Source organism: Leucoraja erinacea, chromosome 21 (assembly GCF_028641065.1).
Source record: "Leucoraja erinacea ecotype New England chromosome 21, Leri_hhj_1, whole genome shotgun sequence".
Taxonomy (NCBI): domain Eukaryota; kingdom Metazoa; phylum Chordata; class Chondrichthyes; order Rajiformes; family Rajidae; genus Leucoraja; species Leucoraja erinaceus.
This window is the reverse complement of record NC_073397.1, coordinates 11,247,334-11,269,274: the sequence shown is the minus strand read 5'-3', so window position 1 is coordinate 11,269,274 and position 21,941 is coordinate 11,247,334. Positions and strand designations below refer to the sequence as shown.

The window sequence follows — 21,941 nt, the reverse complement described above, 5'->3', positions numbered from 1 at the left end:
CATGCCTCCCCACTTTGCCTAATGATGTTACCTGATCAGCTGAGTATTCTCAGTATTTTCTGATTTATTAAATAATTTAGTTGTTGAGTCGTGCCCAGAATACCAGGCAGTACTGCATTAGTAAAGTGAACAGCAGGTCTTATCCGCGCTTCAAGTATTCGAGAAGGGAATGAATGACATCCCTACTGAGGACCAGGTTAGCTGATTGTACTCTCAAAACTCACTGATACATGAAAACGTTGCTCATGCAGCCGGTCAAGTTAGCTCCCAAGTCAGTTGCCGGCCCACCGCCCAGGTAAAGGTGTCCCTCCTTAATCTCTCTCAGCTGCCGCCTGTTTCTCCTGGACAGTTTTGCTTGCAGTTTCTCCTGATCATCGATGTCCATTGTGATCCTCGGGGAAAGAAAGGAAAATGGCAGGTTAGCGCTAAATTTCAATTACAGCGGTGACCACATTTCATAAAGTTAGTTAATGGCTGCAAAATGCTGCATGACATGTGAAATGCATCATATAAATCTGAGACACATGGTGCAGGCTCGTATCTCAGATTCAGATTCAATCTTCATTGTCATTGTGCAGTGTACAGTACAGAGACAATGAAATGCAGTTAGCATCTCCCCAGATGAGCGAACATAGAATAATGTGCAATAAATATATATATAACCAGGATTACACCCTAGTCGGCCCCTCCCTTCCATGTACAAGCCCCCCCCTCCTTTACCCTAGTCATCCTACCAGTTCCAGTGGTTGCATCCTTGTATACCTTTGGTTATCAGACTTTCCCCAGCCAACAATGTACAAACTCTGTACAGATAGCACCCATAGTCATGATTGAACCCAGGTCTCTGGATCTGGAAGGCAGCAGCTCTACCACTCTGCCAGCGTGCCACAATTCTATGACATATGTGGTTAAAAGGCCATGTACTGGCTGGATATTTTTCAGATATTCCCATAAAATAATAACTACAGTAGAATTTGCCAGTTTCAGATGATGCTGTACATTTTTTTACAAATTACCATTTGGAGATGTAAAAGCAGACGACTTACTGATCATTCTTGATAAAGAAGGAGACATAGTGTAGGTTCCCATCTGTATAATTCATTTGACTTTTAACTTCCGTATTTAATACCTTAAGGGCCACTTGTCGCTGCTTCAAAGAGACTTGACAGTTCCCTTCCTAACAAGGCAAAGCCAAAAAAAGTTAAACTGGAGAATAGCAAGTTGTGTGTTAGAAAAACAGATTTTGTTTTCAACTAAGTTTCAAAATCCAGACCATATTTTATGAATATGAAATATTTATTTGCTTGTAGCATGGGAAAACGCACTCATTTAGTCAGAGTCATATAGCGTGGAAACAGGCCCTTTGGCCCAACTTGCCCACATCGACCAACATGCCCCCAATAACACTAGTCCCACCTGCCTGCTTTTGGCCATATCCCTCTAAACCTGCTCTATCTATGTTCCTGTCCAAATGTTTCTTAAACGTTGCGATAGTCCCTGCCTCAACCATCTCCTTCGGCAGCTTGTTCCATGAACCCACCGCCCTTTGTGTAAAAAAGTTACCACTCAGGTGTTAATCCTGGCTAAATGGGAGAGGCTAGAACTTTAAAATGGGGTAAAAGCTTCAGGGCTGCTGGGAGATTTGGTTAATTTGGAATTGCTCTCTGCAGAGCTGGGACAAGCTGCGGAGTGGTGCCAGTGTGTCTAGAGCCTAGATACAATTTGCAAGAAAAGAGTAAGGACATATCCCTCTAAATTAGGTGCTCTATGCTAGAATGTTGGATCCTGTCCAACACACACCTTGTTTAATTAAATAATGTTGCGATATGTCCTACTTTGCCTCATTGGACGAGGTATCTCCTGGGTTTCGGCAGATCTTAAATTCCATGCACCTTGCGACCGCCCTTTATGTAAAAAGGTTACCACTCAGGTGTTAATCCTGGCTAAATGGGAGAGGCTAGAACTTTAAAATGGGGTAAAAGCTTCAGGGCTGCTGGAGATTTGGTTAATTGCACTTTTGGAATTGTTGTTCATCAGCCTGCTATAGATACGCACTTGGTTTTGCATTCTGCACCAAAGTTTTATGTTTGCTAGAGGCAGTGCAGAGAAACAGTCCTTTCAGCCAGAATCCACACACAATCACTCTTTCATACTAGTTAAAGAAACAGACGGGTAACGGGAGGAACCTCGTTGCATAGAAGAATGCAAAGTGGCCCTTCAAGACCTGAAATGTCAACAGCCTTTTCAGCCCTGTGCACATATCCATCAATCTAAATCTGAAGGCTTCCGACGACCGCTTAACCAAGTGTTACAGACACAGGCTGCCCTGGGGTGCCATTCATAACCTGAGCAGATACTAAACCAGATCATGCCAGGTATTTTGCTCACAGGATTCCAAATGAAAACTCAAGGCCATCAGCCTATCTGCAGTTCTGTCAGAGGCAGAGATGTGGTATTGCATAGAAGAAGCAATGGCTTCAACAACAGCCCAGCCCTGTGCACATATCCATCAATCTAAAGAAGGCTCCCGACCCGAAACACCCCCACCCACTGCCTGGCCCATTGAATTACTCCAGCACTCGGTATTTTGCTCAAGATTCCAGTATCTGCAGTTTCTTGTGCCTCTCTCTCCTGTACATTTCTAGCCACCCTCAAGGGGGTTCGTTTTGCACCTGGCCTGAGCAGTACAGGTGCGCCCTACTCCCAGCCCCGCTGCCCACCCACTTACCGCCGTGTGGTAGTAATACATCAGAGCGTTCTGTTGCTGGGTCTGGAAACCAAAGCCTGACATGAAGTCGTTGCGAAAGGCCAGAATATTCTGATGCATTAGACTCATGTATCCCTGGCCTGTAAAGTCGACAGAGCGTGAGACCTGAAACAAAATGCAGAATAATGGCAGGCTGAATTATTCTGGCACTAACAGCTTTGTTAACTGTGTGTGTGTGTGTGTGTGTGTGTATATATATATATATATATATGTATGTGTGTGTGTGTGTGTGTGTGTGTGTGTGTGTGTGTGTTTATGTGTGTGTGTGTGTGTGTGTATGTACGTAGACACAAAATGCTGGAGTAACTCAGCGGGACAGGCAGCATCTCTGGAGAGAAGGAATGGGTGACGTTTCAGGTCGAGATCTTTCTTCTGAAGAAGGGTCTTGACCCGAAACGTTACCCATTCCTTCTCTCCATAAATGCTGCCTGTCCCGCTGAGTTACTCCAGCATTTTGTGTCTATCTTGGCTTTAAACCAGCATCTGCAGTTCTTTCCTACACATGTATGTGTGTGTGTGTGTGTGTGTGGATGTGTTTGTGCAGCATGGGTGTGTGTGTGTGTGTGTGTGTGTGTGTGTGTGTGTGTGTGTGTGTGTGTGTGTGTGTGTGTGTGTGTGTGTGTGTGTGTGTGTGTGTGTGTGTGTGTGTGTGTGTGTGTGTGTGTGTGTGTGTGTGTGTGTGTGTGTGTGCGTGTGTGTGTGCGTGCATTTGCATACATTATTAGGACAATTAGTATTAGGCCATTCGACCCATCAAATCTGTTCCATCATTCAATCATAGCTAATCAATTTTTCTCTCTCAACCCCATTTTCTGTGTGACCTTTGACACCCTTACTAATCAAGAACCTATCAATCCAGCTATAAAAATCTCCAATGACTTCGCCTCCACCGTCGTCTGTGGCAATGATTTGCCATCTTGCAGAGCAGCAGGTCATCCACACTTGGACACCGTACAAATATTAAATGTGTTGCACCAAAGCCCCGCTCCCAATGGCAAAAATAGCTCACACTTCATGGTGTGCCTTTCCTGGACTAGACTTTGAAATGAGCAGTAGCTGAATAATAGAATCAGTCACTGCTGCTGTGAGGTGATTGTAGGGAGTGTACCTGAAGGAGCAGATATGCATTGTACCGAATGTGGACAGTGAACAGAATCATATTGACTGTGCACAAAAGGTCATTGCTGAAGAACCTTGGACCCAAGTACTTTCCCACTTGGAATTATTTACTGTGAAATCATTTGAATGTCCAGATGCAGGTAAAGAACAGCAGTTAAAGACAAAGACAAGAAAAGTACCCATACACTCATGGTGATTTTAGTTTAGTTTAGTTTAAAGAGACAGCATGGAAACAGGGCCTTTGGCCTACCGAGTCCACACTGACCAGTGTTCACCCGTACACTAGTTCTATCTTACACATTAGGGGCAATTGCAGAAGCCAATTAATCTATAAACCTGCACATCTTTGGCCTGAACAGAGTGAATATGGACAGGATGTTTCCATTTGTGGGAGAGTCTAGGACCAGAGGCCATAGCCTCAGAATAAAAGGACATTTCTTTAGAAAGACGAGGAGGAATTTCTTTAGTCAAATGGTGGCGAATCTGTGAAATTCATTGTGGAGGCCATCAATGGACATTTATGGCGGAGATTGACGGATTCTTGTTCAGTAAGGGTGTCAGGGGTTATGGGGTGAAGGCAGAAGAATCAGCCGAGATTGAATGGCGGAGTAGACTTGATGGGTCGAATGGCCTATTTCTGCTCGCAAGACTTATGATTGGTTATTAACACCGCAGCCAAAAATTCCTTCCCCATTACTTGTCTGTTGTCACTAGGCGACAGGAACGATAAGACTCACCAGCAGGTTAGCTGAGCATCCGTAACTAACTCCCCTGGTCATTTCCCGCTTCAGGTCCAAATTCTTGTCCAGGGCCTTCACGGTTCGCATGCAGCCCTTTATGGAGCCACCTGTGGGAAATCTGTTCCTCAGGCTGAAAGGGAAAGTATCTCTCAGTTCAAAGCAATGACAAACTATGCACTTTGCTGGATCTCCGCAGACAGATACAAATTCTCAAAGGAGACATTTTACCAATGCCAGAGTTGAACAGACGTGGGAGGAAAGAGGGCTCCACACACGAGACTGGACTTGTATTGATCGCCATATTCATTTTTCAAGCAATCCTAGCATTTTTTTCCTACATGTAATAAAAAGGGACAGCAGATGCTGGTTTACACCAAAGATAGACACAAAATACTGGAGTAACTCAGCAGGACAAGCAGCATTTGCTGGAGAAAATGGATAAGCCATGTCGGGAATGGTCCAGACCCTTCTTCATTCTGGAAAAAAATAGATTTTTGTACTATACATTTGACAATTGAATTGGAGTTACTAAACTTCTGGTAACTTCTTCATTCTGAAGAAGGGTTCCGACCCGAAACATCACCTATCCATTTTCTCCAGGGTTGTTGCCATGACCCACCCGCTGAGTTGCTCCAGCATTTTGCGTCTATTATTTCTTTTCAATAGTCATCTATATGACTGAAATATGTCAGTATGTACTGAAAAACAGGGTACACCATCGCAGTACCGAGGTAGGACTGTGGCTATGTTGCTGGATATCCAATAGCCAGGCCTAAAGATCTGGCAACATGAGTTCAAATCCAACCTCAGTAGCTAGGGAATTTAAATGTAATTAATTAAATATATCTGATGGTGACAAGTGAAAGCCCTCGATTCTTGTCGCAAACTCTAATATCCTTCACAAGGGGAAATATTGTTTGTACGATGCACAGTTCTATTAAAAGGTCATCAGCCCAAGACATCAACTCTGTCTCTTGCTCCACAGCAGCTGCCTGACCTGCTGCATTTCTTTAGTTTAGTTTAGAGATACAATGTGGAAACAGGCCCTTAGGCCCACCGAGTCCACACCGACCAGCGATCACCCCACTCATTCACTGTCCTATACACATTAAAGTTAATTCTGTTTCTCTTTCCATAGATGGTGCTGAATGTTTCCAGCATTTGGTGTTTTTAGAACGGAAGGGAAGCTCTGTGATACGGTGGAGAGCGGGGAGATGACTGAGACGTGGTGGTGGTGCTGGCTGTAATAGATCATAGAGTTCCAATGGATAAATATAGATCGTAGCACAGTAGAGGACAGGTACAGGCCATTTGGCCCACAATATCTGTTGTGAACATGATCCCAAGAACAACTCTTATCTGCTTGCACATAATCAATATCCCTCCATTCCCTGCACTGTATATTCATGTGTCTATCCCAAAGCCTCTAAATGCCACTATTGTATCTGCCTCCACCACTACCCCTTGCAGGGCATTTGAGCATCCACCACACTCTCTGTAGCAAACCTGCCCCACGCAACTCTTTTAATCATGTCCCACTCACCTTTATGAGTAGCCCTCTAGTATTCGATATTTCCATCTTGGGAAGAAGGTTCTGACTATCTATCCTATCTATGCTCCTGTAAAGCTGCATCATGGCTGGCTGACTCTTATGCCTCGACCAATGTACCATATGCCTTCTTTACCACTCTGTTGTAACTTCAAGGGTGTTATGGTATTAAATCCAACGATCCCTCTGTGCAAGAATGCTGTTAAGAGTCTTACCATTAACTGTGTATTTTCCCCTTGCATTCGACCTCCCAAAGTGCACCCCACACTTGTTTGGATTAAATTACATCTGCCATTTCTCTGCCCATTTCTCTAGCCAACCAACATCCCATTGTATACTTGACTGCCTTCTTCACAGACTGCAACTCCAGTGATCTTGGTGTCGTCTGTAATCTTACTAACCAACCCGTTTACATTATTATAGAATTGTGAGATGTATATATTTGTGACAATGGAATATTGGCCTTTCACCACAACCCTCTGTCTTCTCTCTGTAATCCAGTTATGAATCCATATGACCCAAATGCCGTACACATTAACCTATATTATCTGAATAATAATGTATGACCTGAGAACAGATCAATGTTAACAGACATATGAAATCTGATTTACTAAAAGATGAGACAATGCAAACTGTTTGAAATATGAGATGCAAGGCTGGAACAGTTGATTCTATGAAACTGATGAATTCAGCAGTGGGTCTGGAAATCTGCAACGTGCCACTACAGAAGATTAGGTGGCATTCATCACACTTACGTCCATACTTGGTGAACTATGTAGGAGGCCAGAAGGCAGGGGCGAGTGGGAATGTGTTGGGGAATTAAAGTGACAGAGACTGGAATCTCAGGGTCATTTTTGCAGGCAATCTTTTTTTTTTTAAACAGAAAACCTCCAAGAATATAGTACCAAAGATATGGCAAGTTCTAATGGTAAGCAAAGTGGCGCCGATTTTAGGGAAATGTACACATCAGCTGAATAAGCACCCCTCCCCCCCTCCCCCATCACCATCCCAGGCAAGTGACTCTTACATCTCTGGGAGAATTTCTACAGGAACACCACCAAGAAAATACTCAGAAATGGACGGGCGCGGGAGTTCGTGCTCAGAAGTAAGAGTCGTTTTCCTGTCCACACGCACGTAAATCTTCACTTTTTTGGTGGAAAAGACCATAATTATCTGGATCTGAAAAACAAACAGACATTCGTTCAATTTTAATGATAGTTAAGACCAGGACGGAATTGTTTTAGCTGGACGGTAATATACTTTGGACAAGGTCTTTTATCGTAAACAAGGTCCCTGGTCAACCTGGCAACTAAGGTGAAGTTACCAGAGGTTTAGTAACTCCAATTCAAATATTATACATATATATAGTACAAATGTCTATATTTTTTGTTAGGACCTTTTGGTCAAATACAAATAATGGCAGTGCTATTATGGTAGAAGTACTTAAAAAAATAATTAACGGTGAACTTGACACTTAATGCATTTTAGCACAGGTTGGTCATCTGGAATCCTTAAATATTTTACTGGGAAGGAAAAATAATAACTGCAGGCTTCTGAATAACGCAACTACAGTTTGACAATTTACAAGCAAAATCCTTAACAGAATTGATGTACAAAGGGATCTTAGGATCCAAGCCCAAAGCTCCCTGAACATGGCAACACAAATAGAAGGCAGATGGATTGCTTGTTATGGTATTGAGTATAAAGGGCCCATCCCATGGGCATGCGACCTGCATGCGGCAAGCGGGACCAAACCGGAAGCGGGTGCCGCGCGGAGGTCGAGTGATCCCCGTACAGGGCCGGTCCCACCAACATGGAACGTGCTGCCAGGGGTGGTGGTGGAGGCAGACATGATGGTGGCAACTAAGAGGCTTTTGGAGGGGAACTTGGATATGCAGGAAATGGAGGGATATGGATCATATCATAATCTCAGGGGAGATTAATTTAATTTGGCATCATGTTCGGCACAGACATTGTGGGCCAAGGGGCCTGAACACTGGGTATCTAAAACACTTTGACACAAACGAACCTTTGAAAGCAAGGGTTCAAAGGAAATGAATTCTGATTTTTCTCTAAAATTTATGAGGTTCATCCAAGAACTCCGGAACTCGCTATCAAAACATGGAGGCGACCGGGACACACAATGTTTTGGCGGCCACGCGCGCATGCGCACACTCACACACACACGAGCGAGGCTTCGGAGACTCAATCCAGGGCAAAATGCAGCTCAACTCTGCCTGTCTCGCCGGGTTAACTACAGCCCTGTCTGGACTGACGGGATACCAACGCTGCTTCTCCGCGCTGAATGATCATGTCCCGCCCCCATTGCCCGCTGACCGACGTCTCTCTCGTCCAATCGGCGCCCTCGATCATCAGTCCCACCCCCACTGTCTCGCGGAAAGCGGAGATTTCACTGGGTTTTAAAATCCGGATTACAAAAACTTGGGGGGGGGGGGGGTGTCCCCCACCTCTCAAAACATGTGGGGGGACGTGTTCCCTCTGGCCCCCCCCCCGGGTTTTCCGCCCCTGGGTTCATCTGACAATGGCAGAAATCATAATAGTTTGGGATAGCAGTTAATATGATTGAATTAAGAAGACACATTATGGATTATATAACATAGCTATTTAAAGCGGCTGAAAATAAGGCTGGTCTAAAATGGAGAAAGACAGTGCCACAGGGACGACTTCTCCCGACTGCTAGAATAGAGGGCAGCACAGAGGGTCAGCGGGAGAGTTGCTGCCTTAAAGCGTCACAGACCAAGGTTCGTTCCTCACCATGGGTGCTGTCTGTATGGAGTTTGTACTTTCTCCCTGTGGCCACATGGGCTTTCTCCAGGTGCTCTGGTTTCCTCCCACATTATAAAAAGATGTGCAGATTTGTAGGTTAATTGGCTTCTGTAAATTGTCCCTAGTATCTAGAGTAGTACTTATATACAGGTGTTTGTTGGTCCGCATGGATTCGGTGGACTGAAGGGCCTATTTCCACACTGAATCTCTAAACTAAGAGTGGAACTATGATGCAGTTCAACTCTTTGAAATATCTTATTTGAACTTCCCTTCCTCAAACTTCCTTTTAAGCTGTAATGTCATTGTCCCAAAGACTTTGTCTCGCCTCTGAAACTTTGGAGCTTTGAACAAGTCACCAGTACTCCTTGTACCCATCAATCCCCAAGGCCCCCTTGACAACAATTCACCCTTCCTCTAATGCACTATGTTCATATTAGGAAGCAGGAGCCTGGAGCAGGCACATTGCCACTAGCAGCCATTTCAGGATCCATAATGACCATATTTCGTGCAGTGGCCATTTTGGAAAGTCCTGCCATGCTCACTGGAAGGTTCAGCATAAGTACATATACATTTTTACTCAAAAATAAAAAAATAGAACATTGGCATGTTCTGCTCATTCTAAAATAACTCTGGACAGCTGGTGTGGCTGAAATAAAATAAATATATGGTCAAAGCTGCTTAATTTTCTTCTAGTGTTCCATTTTGTTCAGCATTTTGGAGTTGGGAATTGTCAGTTATGGCTCTTAACGTGGACATCTGAATAACATAGCAGTTACCTGGTGTTGCAGTCCGTCGCTGACAGAGTTCTGGCCTTCATCACGTACCACTTTTTCTTGATTGTTTAAGTCAATAAACAGCACGAACTTCCCATTCTCGATGGCTAAGCAGAGGTATTTTTCCTGAAAAAATAAACAACAGATTTAGATGTAGCCGGGAACAATAAGAGTTATTGTTATAAGCGGCACATTTTGCCTGCTTATTCTGATGGTTTGCTACCAAGGTTAACCAGCTGGAAGTTCCGAGATGCAATTTGTGAAAGGACGGCGCATGATGGCGGAAGTTCCCGGTGAGCCGTGGCCACACTCCGACAGCAGGCCCGGCTCACCCGCTGCCGAACCTGGAACGACCCCCCCCCCCCCCCCCCCTTCCAGGAGCATCCGAGGCTCGTCTCCTGCTCGACCCTGAAGACAAGGAACCGGTGAGGAGGGAGGGAGCTGGCAACGGTCTATGCTGGACAATGGGCCAATTTCAAGATGGCGGCGGATGGAGGGGATCGATGTTGCCAGGGCAACGGGCCTTTAAGGCCAAGATAAGACTGTACTCTTATGAACTTTGAAAATTTGTTGGTGTAAGTAAAGCGGTGTGACTTTGTATATGGTCTCACTAATACACTACAATCATTACACTTTTTAACAAACTTTGATTGTGCTTATCTCTAGCAGGATTTTACTGGATTGAATGCAAAACAAAGAATTTCACTGTACCGAGGTACATGTGACAATAAAGTCTGAAGAAGGGTTTCGGCTCCATAGATGATGCTGCACCCGCTGAACTTCTCCAGCTTTTTTGTGTACCATTGATTCATTGAACTCCGTTATCCATCTTGAAGCTAGATTTTAGTTTTACACTGAAGGGATAAGGCAGAGGGTTTGAATCATTTAAGTTGGTTTAGCTGGATACCAGGTTGCATGTGAAATACAATGCTGCAATGAAATAAACCCAAAATGTAAACGATGCATTTGTGATTCAAGACAAAATAGCTTTAGAGGAATAAAGAGTAGTCTCTGAATCATGAGCAGAGAAAGAAACAAGTCAAGCAAAGGTGACTGTGGTTATACGTGCCGTTAATGATCCGCACCCAATAACACACAAAGCATCACTGCCTTCATTCACACTGCCGTGGTTAGTTCCCAAGTTTACTTCATGGCTCCTTGCTGAAGGAACACCTTACTGAGGGCAGCACTATCATGCTTTGCCACACTACCACAGGCAAAGCGACGTCAGGTATCTCACATGTTCCTCATGAGTGCATTGATAGTGGGGCAACAGGACCCAATGGAAAGCAAACAATCATCACCGTGGACAGCACAGCGGTAGAGTTGCCTCCTTACAACACTGGAGACCTGGGTTCGATGCTACCTTAGGGTGCTGTAGGTACAGAGTGTGTATGTTTGGACAAGACACTTGGACAGGAACATGGATAGGAATATGGGCCAAACACAGGCAGGTGGGCCTAGTTTAGATGGGGCAACTTGGCTGGCATGGACAAGCTTAGTTTATTATTATTGTCACGTGTACGAAGGTATGGTAAAAAGCTTTTTTGTTGCGATCTATCCAGTGAACAAAAATACTATACGTGATTACAATCAGGCCGTCCACAGCGTACAGATATAGGATTAAGGGTATACAAAGTTATGCAAGATAAAGTGTAGTAAAATCCAATTCAAGTTGGGCGCAGGGTGCATTTCCATGCTGTCTGACTCTAATTCAAACATAATGAAACTTTCTGTATAGAGAGGGATACTGGGCTGGGTTCCCCAACAAACAGCAGCCAGTGTGGGTGTGACGTTAACGATTTGACTGGTGCCTCAAATCCAAGAAGGCAACAGATGGTGAATCTGTGGAATTCTTTGCCACAGAAGGATGTGGAGGCAAAGTCAGTGGATATCTTTAAGGCAGCGATAGATCGATTCTTGATTAGTACAGGTGTCAGAGGTTATGGAGAGAAGGCAGGAGAATGGGGCTAGGAGGGAGAGATAGATCAGCCATGATTGAATGGCGGAATAGACTTGATGGGCTGCATGGCCTACTTCTACTATCACATGATCTTATGAACAGAGGACACAGACTCACCTTTTCCTGCATGAAGAAGAGGATACCATTATAGGAAGCAATGCGAACCTCTTGCTCAAACCGAGACACAGAGGAAAATGTACCCGACATTTTGATTCTGGCATAACCACTGCCATCAAAGTAAGAACTATCGTTGTCTACTCCTTGAGTAGATTTATACCTGTAACAAAACACGCAGAATCATTGATTAAAAGAAGAACTGCAAACATTTGTATTTGGGATCTAATTTACCCTCAATTCGTACGGAAAGCACAAATATGGGATGAAGTCCATAAGATGGCACTGGGTGACTATATAGAGGCAGTCAATGAGGCAAAAATATGAAAGACCCAGTGGGTCAGGTGGCATCCACACAGAGATGATGCTTCATCCAATGGCTTCTCGTTCTTCAGTTCTGATGAAAGGTCATTAACCTAACACTAACCTTTCTAACACAGAACGTATATGGAACGAGCTGCCAGAGGAGGTTGAGGCTGGTACCACAATAACATTTGAAAAGATATGTGAACAGTAAAGGTGTAGTATGGGTCAAACGTGGTCAAATGAGACAAGCATAGATGGGCATCCTGGTCGCCGTGGGCAAGTTGGGCCGAAGGGCCTGTTTCTGTGCTTTACCACTCTATGACTGCCATATATTAAATCTGCTTCTCCCGCAAAGATCTTGCCTAACTTGCAAAACTATCTTCATCATTTTCTAATCAACCATTTATTTGGATTTGCAGCATATGCAGTTAGTGTCTTAGAGTCGCAGTGCACGGAAACAGGCCCTTCGGCCCAACCTGCCCATGCCGACCAAGATGCCCCATTTACACTAGTCCCACCTGCCCACGTTTTGCCCATATCTCTCTCAACCTTCCCTATCCACGTATCAGTCCAAATGTCTTAAATATTGTCTCTGCAACAAAAGGTGAAGTTGCCATCTTCACAGCCTCTGCTACCCAGTCTACAATGCTGGCTGCATGGAGTCTACATTCCTTCTAACTGGATGGGCTTCGCCTGATTCTCTGGCTTCTTCCTGCATCCTAAAGACCCTCTGGTCGGTAGTTTATTTGGCGACTGTACATTATACCTGATGTAGGAGAAGATGGGAATGTTAGTGAGCAAGTGAGAGAGACTTGGGGAGATAAGTGTTGTTGAGAGTGCTCTCAGATCTGGAAGACTCGATTGATCAAATGGGCTCCGTCTATGTTGTAAAGGATTAGAGACTTTCCACCAAGGACATTGTAAAATGCATCTTAGTAAAGGCACAGTACCACAGCGATAGAGTTACTGCCTCACAGTGCCAGTGACTAGGGTTCGATCCTGACTACGGGTGCTGTCTGTACGAAGTTTGTACATTCTCCCTGTGACCGCGTGGGTTTTCTACGAGTGCTCCACCCACATTTCAAAGATGAGCTTGTTTATAGGTTAATTGGCATCTGTAAATTGCCCCTAGTGTGTAGGATGTGAAAGTGGGATGACGTCAAACTAGTGTACAGATGAACGATGGTCGGCGTGGGCTCGGTGGGCCGAAGGGCCTTTTTCCACGCTATATCTCTAAAAAAAAAACTCTCTAAAATTGCAGTGCCAAATTTCCCATGTTCAATATTTGACCAAGATTTAACAGATATTAAATCTATCTCCACCAAAACACAATATCACCACAATATTTGTACATCTTCAGCTGGAGCAGAGAGCATTGCGGACAGCATGGAAGAGAGCTTCTCAACACTGCCTCTGCTTGGACCACCTAGTCCCAGTCCCCCTTTCACACTTAACATTGTACCATACTTCTAATAGAGATAGACAGATTCTTGATTAGTCCAGGTGTCAAACATTATGGGGAGAATGCAGGAGAATGGGGTTAGGAGGGAGAGATAGATCAGCCATGATTGAATGGCAGACTAGACCTGATGGGCCAAATGGCCTAATTTTACTCCTTTTCCTTATGACATGACCTTATACCTGGGGAGGAACAGATAAACACTTCACTCTATTCAATGGCTGCCAGAGAATAATATTCCACTCATAGTTACTCTAGTTATAGCAAGAGGAACAAGACTTTGGGATTACGAGGAACGTGATGATGAAGTTATGGTGAGAGCGCAAAGGGTGGTGGGTGTATGGAACAAGCTGCCAGAGGAGGCAGTTGAGGCTGGGACTACCCCAACGTTTAAGAAACAGTTAGACAGGTACATGGATAGGACAGGTTTGGAGGGATATGGAGGGATATGGACCACGCACAGGCAGGTGGGACTAGTGCAGCTGGGACATGTTCAACTCTCCAATAAATATAACTTACCTAATTCACACTTTTTTAGATATTTACACATTAGACATTTTTTGAAGGCTACTCTACCCCTATTTCCGCTACCACATCAATCCGAAATTTTTTGATACTTTTCTTTCTTACAGTTGAATCCTTATCAGAAAGGGCTAAATAACGACTATTTATGATCGTTGATTTTTTAAATTACAAATAGATTCATTTGATAAAAAGACTTACCCTCCGAATTACTGGGAAAGAGAACTTCGGAAATGTTGTTTAAATCTATAGAAAAAGGGGAGAGGATTCTTCAATTATAAGTTAAAAATACCTCTTCAATGTGTGCAAGACACACTTTGATACAATTCAAGGTGGTTCACAGAGCTCATATGATAAGTGATAAGTTAGTGATATATAAAAGATAAGTTAGCTCATTTTTATGGTCATATAAATCCTACCTGTGACAGATGCAACTCTGAAGTGGCCTCATTGACCCATATGTTTTGGTCCTACCCTTCTTTGGAAAAACATTGGAAATACATTTTTGATACTATTTCTGTAGTCTTAGGCATAGATTTACAACCTCATCCTATTACTGCAATTTTTTGGGCTCCCAATGTTAGATTCTATTCATTTGTTCTGCTCCGCCCATCGGTTGATTGCTTTTACCACATTAATCACCAGAAGATCTATTTTATTTAAATGGAAAGACTGCTACCCTCTGACCACACTCCAGTGGTATGTCGGAAACGATAAGCGTCGCTGGATTTTTAAAGAGTTTAGAAAAAAACCAGGAGTGACACTGTTGAAACCCTTGGTTAAATTTGCCACAGATTTTGCCGCAGGGAAAATTTATTGAACATTTTGGTATCCCAGCGCTACAACATAACGTCCGCTCCCTCTTTAACCGTTTGCCGGGGTCGGATAAAAACGGAGCCCCCAGCTTATTTTCGCCTCTATAGGGTGGAACGTTTCCCCCTTGACCCCGACTCCACCAACCAGACTAACATTGTTGAAATTCTCAGTTCAGATTCGGGTTTGCTTTGCTTTGTTTTTTTAATCTATTTTATTTTTATTCGTATTTGATTATTATCAATATTTCTCTTTTTTTTCTTTCTTTAGTTTAGGGGTTGTTTTTTTTTTTTTTTTCTATTTTTCTTTGTCTTTTTATCTTTGTGTTTTTTTTTCACATTTATAAGTTTCCTTTTAAAGATTTAACTATATTTACATAGAGACCGGGAGGTCTATATTCATTGTATAATTTGACACTGGTCTCATATTATGTTATACCTGTTATTAATGTAATCTTGATCCCTATGTATCAATACCATTGTTTTGTTTATCATTATTCTTTTGCGCTGTTTTATTATGTTTTATTTTTGCTTTTTTTTTGGAAAAACAAACAATAAAAATATTTTAAAAGAAAGGGACATGTTGGCCGGTGTGGGCAAGTTGGGCTGAAGGGCCCGTTTCCACACTGTATCACTCTGTGATTCTATGACTCTAGGGCAGGAGAATGGGATTGAGAAGGAAAGATAGATCAGCCATGATTAAATGGTGTAGTATACTAGATGGGCCAAATGGTCTAATTCTGCTCCTGGAACTTACGAACTTTGAAACGGCAAGAAGTGTGAGCAATGAACAAGTCAACGTCAGTCCCACGGTATCTCATCTCACCTCCTGTACGGTTCGTCAGCCGTAGTGTTCAGATTGAATGATTCGACCAGATTGTACAGACTGATGACTTCTTCGTTCAGAGTCCCAAGCTCGATGCTTCCTTTAAAGTTGGAATAGCGGATAGAGACAGGAGGCTGGAAGAGATAGCAGTAAATAAACCAAGGATAGAAGTCACAAAAGTCTGCAGATGCTGGGATCTGAATCTAAAAATAGACTGATGGAGTAACGCAGGGAGTCAGGAATGGACATTTCCCGCTGCAGATGCTGCCTGACCTGCTGAGTTCTTCCAACAACTTGTTTATGTACCAGTGATATCTTGGGGTCGGGATTACCAAACCTCTGTAAACGGACTAGTAGAAACAAAGAACTGCAGATGCTGGTTTATACAAAAGATAGACTCAGCGGGTCAGGCAGCATCTCTGGAGATAAAGGATGGGTGACATATCGGGTCGTAACCCTTCTTTAGAGTCTGTAAACATACTCATCCATATCTCCATTTGTCAAGATCACTATCCGCATGCTTGATTTGGTCACAAGGTTAGCATTGTGATGTTTGTTTCAGGATAGATGATAATTGGGGTCAGTGTGTGGAAAAACCCATCAATGCATTTGGGCCTTGGTTCCCTCTCCAGTTGCAGCAGCCTGAGTTTAGTTTAGTTTAGTTTAAAGATACTGCGTGAAAACTAGCCCCTTGGCCTACCGAGTCCTCGCCGACCAGCGATCTCCCCCGTACACTAGCAGTAACCGACAATTTACAATTTTACCAAAGCCAATTAACCTAAAATCTATACGTTTTTGGAGTGTGGGAGGAAACCAGAGCACTTGGAGAAAACCCATGTGCTCACAGGGAGAGCATACAAACTCTGTACAGACAAAACCCATAGTTAGGATCGAACCCGGGTCTCTGGCGCTGTAAGGCAGCAACTCTACTGTTGTGCCAATGAGTGGTAAAAATCAAATTTGTTACTGCAACGGTTGTATGTGCCCAGTAGCAATACACTTTTTCACTCTAGGGTTATGTGGCAAAGACATTTTCTTTAAATATCAGGGGAAGTAATAAGGAACTTGAAGTTTGCAGCATTGGAAGTATTTAAATAACAAATTAACAATGATCCCAACACACTTTTCCAGCTCAGCCAGGGTGCCGATGGCATTTGGAGGAGGTGACTGTCAGGAGAGGGAGGGTGGAAATGTGGTTGGATCAGTTATAAATCCACAGTCCCATGCCAATGGGATACCAGAACGGGGCAAGGCTGTCTCCTTGAGATGATCCCTGAATTGCAATTTAATTAACAAGTCTAACTTGCTCAGAAATCTTTAAGGATATTTATTGCATGCAGTTACTTCTCTGTATACGAGATAAACCTCCAAATTCTAAGAAACATGGATAATAATTATGAATTTAGAACATAGGACAGTACAGTACAGGAACAGGCCTCTCGGCCCACATTGTCCATGCCGAACATGTTACCAAGTTTAACCAACCTCCTCTGCTTGCATGCAATCCATAATTCCTCGATTCCCTGCATATCCATGGACCTATCTAAAACCCATTTAAATACCCCCATCATACCTGTCTCCACCAACGACCCTGGCAGAATGTTCCAGGAACCCACCATTTGATTGTAATCACATATAGTCTTTCCGCTGACTGGTTAGCACGCAACATAAGGGAAATCAGGGACAGTCTCTTCCTAGCTGTTATCAGGCAACAGAATCATCCTTCCACAACCAGATCCTGAACTACAGGGCTACCTCATCTACCTAATTGGTGACCCTCGGACTATCCTTGATCACTTTGCAGGCTTTAACTTGCACTAAATGTTATTCCCTAGTCATGTATCTAAGCACTGCAAAGAGCTTGATAGTAATCTTGTATTGTTTTTCCGCTGACTGGATAGCACGCAACAAAAGTTTTCACTATACCTCGGTTCGCGTGGCAATAAACTAAACTCTGCATTAAAAAACGTTGCCCCACACATGTCCTTTAAACCTTTCCTTTTTCCCTTAAAGCTATGTCTTCCTGTGTTTGATATTTACTCCCTGGGAAAACATTCTGACTGTCGACCCTATCCACGCCACTCATCATTTTATATACTGCTATCAGATCTCCCCTCAACCTTTGACGTTCCAGAGAAAACAATCCAAGTTTGTCCACTTCCGCACCTTCTCAAAAGAAAAAATGCCTCCGAAGATGCTTCTGCTGCATGTGTTTGTATGTGCCTGGAGGAAATCCTTCTTGGTGAAGTGATGTTATACTGACAAGCATTGCTTTAACCACTAGAGGGCACATCACCTCAGGGGAAAAATTACCAGAAAAGTTTGCAAGTGGAAAGTGACCGAGTAATCCGATAAAGACTGGATTATTTGCCTCTTGGAGTCATAGAGATATTCATCGTGGGAACTCGCCCACACTGACCAACGTGTCCCAAATACACTAGTCCCACTTGCCTGTGTTGACCCATATCTCTCTAAACCTGTCCAGTCCATGTACCTGTCCAATTGTTTCTTAAACATTGCGATAGTTCCTGCCCCAACTACCTCCTCTCGCAGCTCGTTTCATACCCCGACCACCTTTTATGTGAAAAGGTCACCCCTCAGATTCATGTTAAATCTTTTCCCCTGCACCTTAAAACCTATGTCTTCTGGTTCTCAATTTCCCTACTCTGGGCAAGAGACTCTATGCGTCTACCTGATCTTTTCCTCGGGTCATTTTATACACCTCTATAAGATCACCCCTCATCCTCCTGTGCTCCAAGGAATAAAGTCTTAGCCTGCTTAACCTATCTCTGCGGCTCAGACCTTCGGGTCCTGGCAACATCCTCGTAAATTTTCTCTGTACCTTTGATAGACACAAAATGCTGAAGGAACGCAGCGGGCCAGGCATCATCTCTGTAGATCGAGTTTCGGATTTTGTGTCTCTCTACGGTGTAAACTAGCACCTGCAGTTCCTTCCTACACACATCTCCGTACCCATTCCAGTCTGGCAACAGCTTTCCTATCTCTTGTTGAGGGTTGATCTCTTGCAGGAGGTGGAGTGAAATGACGTGATACTTACAGTGAAATTAGAAGGATAGCCTCCAACATAAAACACCAAGTCTTCAGGGTTTAGATTGAGTAAGACACCGTCGCCTTTTGCCATCCCCTCTCGCCTCGCTTCATTCACCGTGCCCTTCACTTCTGATGTCTCGTACGAGATTCGCCCAAATTGCAGTGTCCTGCAGTTGGAGAATGGCCATTCATTTCACGGCAAAACAGTCTCACCATCGTTGCATTTTACATCCTATTTTTCCTCCATTAATCATACACCAGTAAGGTAATGAGAAAATGCTGTGACATTATTACCGCTGTAGTGAAGTCGGCAAAGCAGCGTGGAAACAGGCCCTTCGGCCCAACATGTCCACGCTGACCAGCGATCCCCGTACACGAGTACAATCCTACACACGAGGGACAATATACAATCTTTATCGAACCCAATTAACTTGCAAATCTGTACGTCTTTGGAATGTGGGGGGAACCCGGAGCTACAGGAGAAAACCCACACGGTCAAGGGGAGAACGAACAAACTCTGTATAGACAGCACCCGTCATCAGGATTGGACCCAAGTCACTGGTGCTGTAAGGCAGCAACTCTACTGCTGCGCCACCGTACCAACTTAATGGCTAATATGTTAACCAGTTCTCTATATTTTGAGCACTCTACCAAATAAGAACATTTACTGCTTTAGACTTTGCCGAAAATGTCATCCCAGTTTGTTCAAGGGGAAAAGGCAGATAAATGATGTACCTTTCTAGTTTGACCATGTCGAATCTGTTGCTGCTGACTTCAGAGTCGGTTTGCAGGGCAGTCTCTTCATCGCCCAGTTTGTACACCCAGAATAGTTTGCCATTTTTCATTGCCACGCCCATGTAATCCCCAGAGACCTACAAAAGAACGATCTCCGGTTAAAAGCTGTCAGCTGCAATCGACAAGAACAGCGAGGTGAAAGCGAAGGCTTTGCTCTTACGTTCTGCCCACCAAGGTACAGGATAAACTGGCTGGAGTCGCCGAGTTGCCTCTTCCTTCTGTTGTCTCTTTGGATGTAGAACGACAGTGAGGTGTATGCCATCAGGTCACGCGGGTTGCTAGGCGACCTCACCTGGATCCCCGAGGTGCCATTGAATTTCATCGGTACTTTCACCTGTGGAGAAGAGAACCTGGTGTACATGACTGTACATTCTCCACCTTTATAGACTTGGTTCATCAACTATATCATATGATCAACTCATTGCAATGCCAATATTACATCAATAAAGCAGTGCAGCCGGACAGCAAAATCTACACCCACTGTGGCTGCCTCTGGTCATTTGAATGTTTTAAACTCTTGAAATCCTGCCAATTCTCTTCAACAGCTCATGGTTTTTTGAAGGCCCCATTCCAGCCCATCATTTAACGGTGCAAGGCGACACAGTGGAGTTACTGCCTTACAGCGCCAGGGACCCGGGTTCGATCCTGACTATGGGTGCTGTCTGTACGGAGTTTGTACATTCTCCCCGTGGGTTTTCTCAGAGATCACGGTTTCCCCCCACACTCCAAAGATGCACAGGTTTGTAGTTTAATTGGCTTGGTATAAGTGTAAATTGTCCCTAGTGTAGTGTTGATGTGCAGGGATCTAAATTAAAAAAAAATAAACTAAAGTATGGAAACAGTTCCTTCGGCGCATCAGGTCCACACTGACCAATGGTCACCGATCACCCATTAGCATTAATCACATGAGCCCACTATTTATCCCATCTTTAAAGGAGGATCCCACCTCTGAAGGAGATGTACAGTGAAGTTTTTTTTTTACACAGAGTTGGTGAGCACCTGGAATGTACTGGCAGGAATGATGGTGTAGCCTAAAGTGGCATTTGGATAGATACATGGAGATGCAGAAAATGGAAGGATATGGATCATGTGCAGGCAGATGAGATGAGTTTATCTTGGCATCTCGGTTGGTGGGACCTTGCGAATTGCAGACCTGCATAGTTTAGTTTCGAGATCCAGCGCCACCGAGTCCGTGCTGACCAGCGATCCCCTCACATTAACATTGTCCGACACCCACTAGGGACAATTTTTTACATTTACCAAGTCAATTAACCTACAGGCCTGTGCACCTTCGGAGTGTTGGAGGAAACCAAAGATCTCGGAGAAAACCCACGCAGGCCACGGGCAGAACGTACAAACTCCATACAGACGGCACCCGTAGTTGGTGATCGAACCCGGGTCTCCGGCGCTGTATTTGGGACGGTGGGGCGGTTTGGGCGCTGCGAGGGGGAAGCCGTTCTTCAGTCACCCTCGACGGAGAGGCGGCTTTTTCATGCCGATTCGCTGCCTCCCCTCTCACGGCCTAACGACTTGGATTGGAGCGGCCTTTCCTGGAGTCGGATCCGGAGCATCAGCAGCGGGCGCAGCGTGGACATTTTCCATCGCGGAGCGGGCGAACCCTTGCCGGGGGTCGCCAGAAAGGAGTGCCCTGATCGCTGGCCTGAGGACTACGGCATTCTGAAGCCGCAGTCTCCGATATGAAAGTGCCGATTCGACTGTCCCGAACACGGAGGTTTGATCATCCCGACGAGAGGGCCTGTACATCGGGCCGTCTGTAACGGCTACAAGGGAGGAGGACGCTGAACTTTGTGCCTTCCACCACAGTGTAGAAGCTGTGGTGGATGTTTGTGTTAAATCTTATTGTGTATTGTGTGTTCTTTTTAAGTGTATCGCTGCTGGTAAATTCATTTCACTGCACCTTCGGGTGCATGTGACGAATAAAATTGACTTTGATTTGCTGTAAGGCAGCAACTCTACCGCTGCTGCCTGCTCCTGTGCTGTACTTTTCTATGTACTACTGTTGTGGAGTTCTGCTGTAAGGTAGCCAGTTCTGAGACGGAGAAAGAACAAGTGATCTAAAATTGCTCCATTCAATGCTAAATGCGGAAGTCTGCAGCGTGCCCAAAGACTGAGGTGCAGTTCATCGGAACAGTGCAGGCGGTTATATGTAAGAATGGGAGTAGAATGGAGAAATAATGTGATGGGCAACACGAGTCACCCAATCTCTCGTGTTGGACACATGCATTAAGCATAGTACACTAGTCCATCACTAGACCTCCACACCATGGAAGGGATCTACAGGAGTCACTGCCTCAGCCAAGCAGAGACCCACACCACCCCGGTCACACTCTCACTTCA

The 21,941-nt window shown here is 44.3% G+C and overlaps 1 protein-coding gene across 1 annotated transcript in view; it reads right to left on the bottom strand.

Moving 5' to 3' along the window:
- The window catches only part of lama5 (laminin, alpha 5), a 265,684-nt gene that overhangs the window by 16,571 nt on the left and 227,172 nt on the right, over positions 1–21,941 (bottom strand). Inside the window, exons 61-71 of the mRNA XM_055652107.1 lie at positions 19,744–19,917; positions 19,524–19,660; positions 18,796–18,955; positions 15,738–15,871; positions 11,816–11,975; positions 9,739–9,861; positions 7,203–7,354; positions 4,624–4,756; positions 2,729–2,872; positions 1,047–1,177; positions 225–392 (exon numbers count right to left, since the gene is read on the bottom strand). Of these exons, the coding sequence (XP_055508082.1) occupies positions 225–392; positions 1,047–1,177; positions 2,729–2,872; positions 4,624–4,756; positions 7,203–7,354; positions 9,739–9,861; positions 11,816–11,975; positions 15,738–15,871; positions 18,796–18,955; positions 19,524–19,660; positions 19,744–19,917 (1,616 nt within the window). The remainder of the gene's footprint in view (positions 1–224; positions 393–1,046; positions 1,178–2,728; positions 2,873–4,623; positions 4,757–7,202; positions 7,355–9,738; positions 9,862–11,815; positions 11,976–15,737; positions 15,872–18,795; positions 18,956–19,523; positions 19,661–19,743; positions 19,918–21,941) is intronic.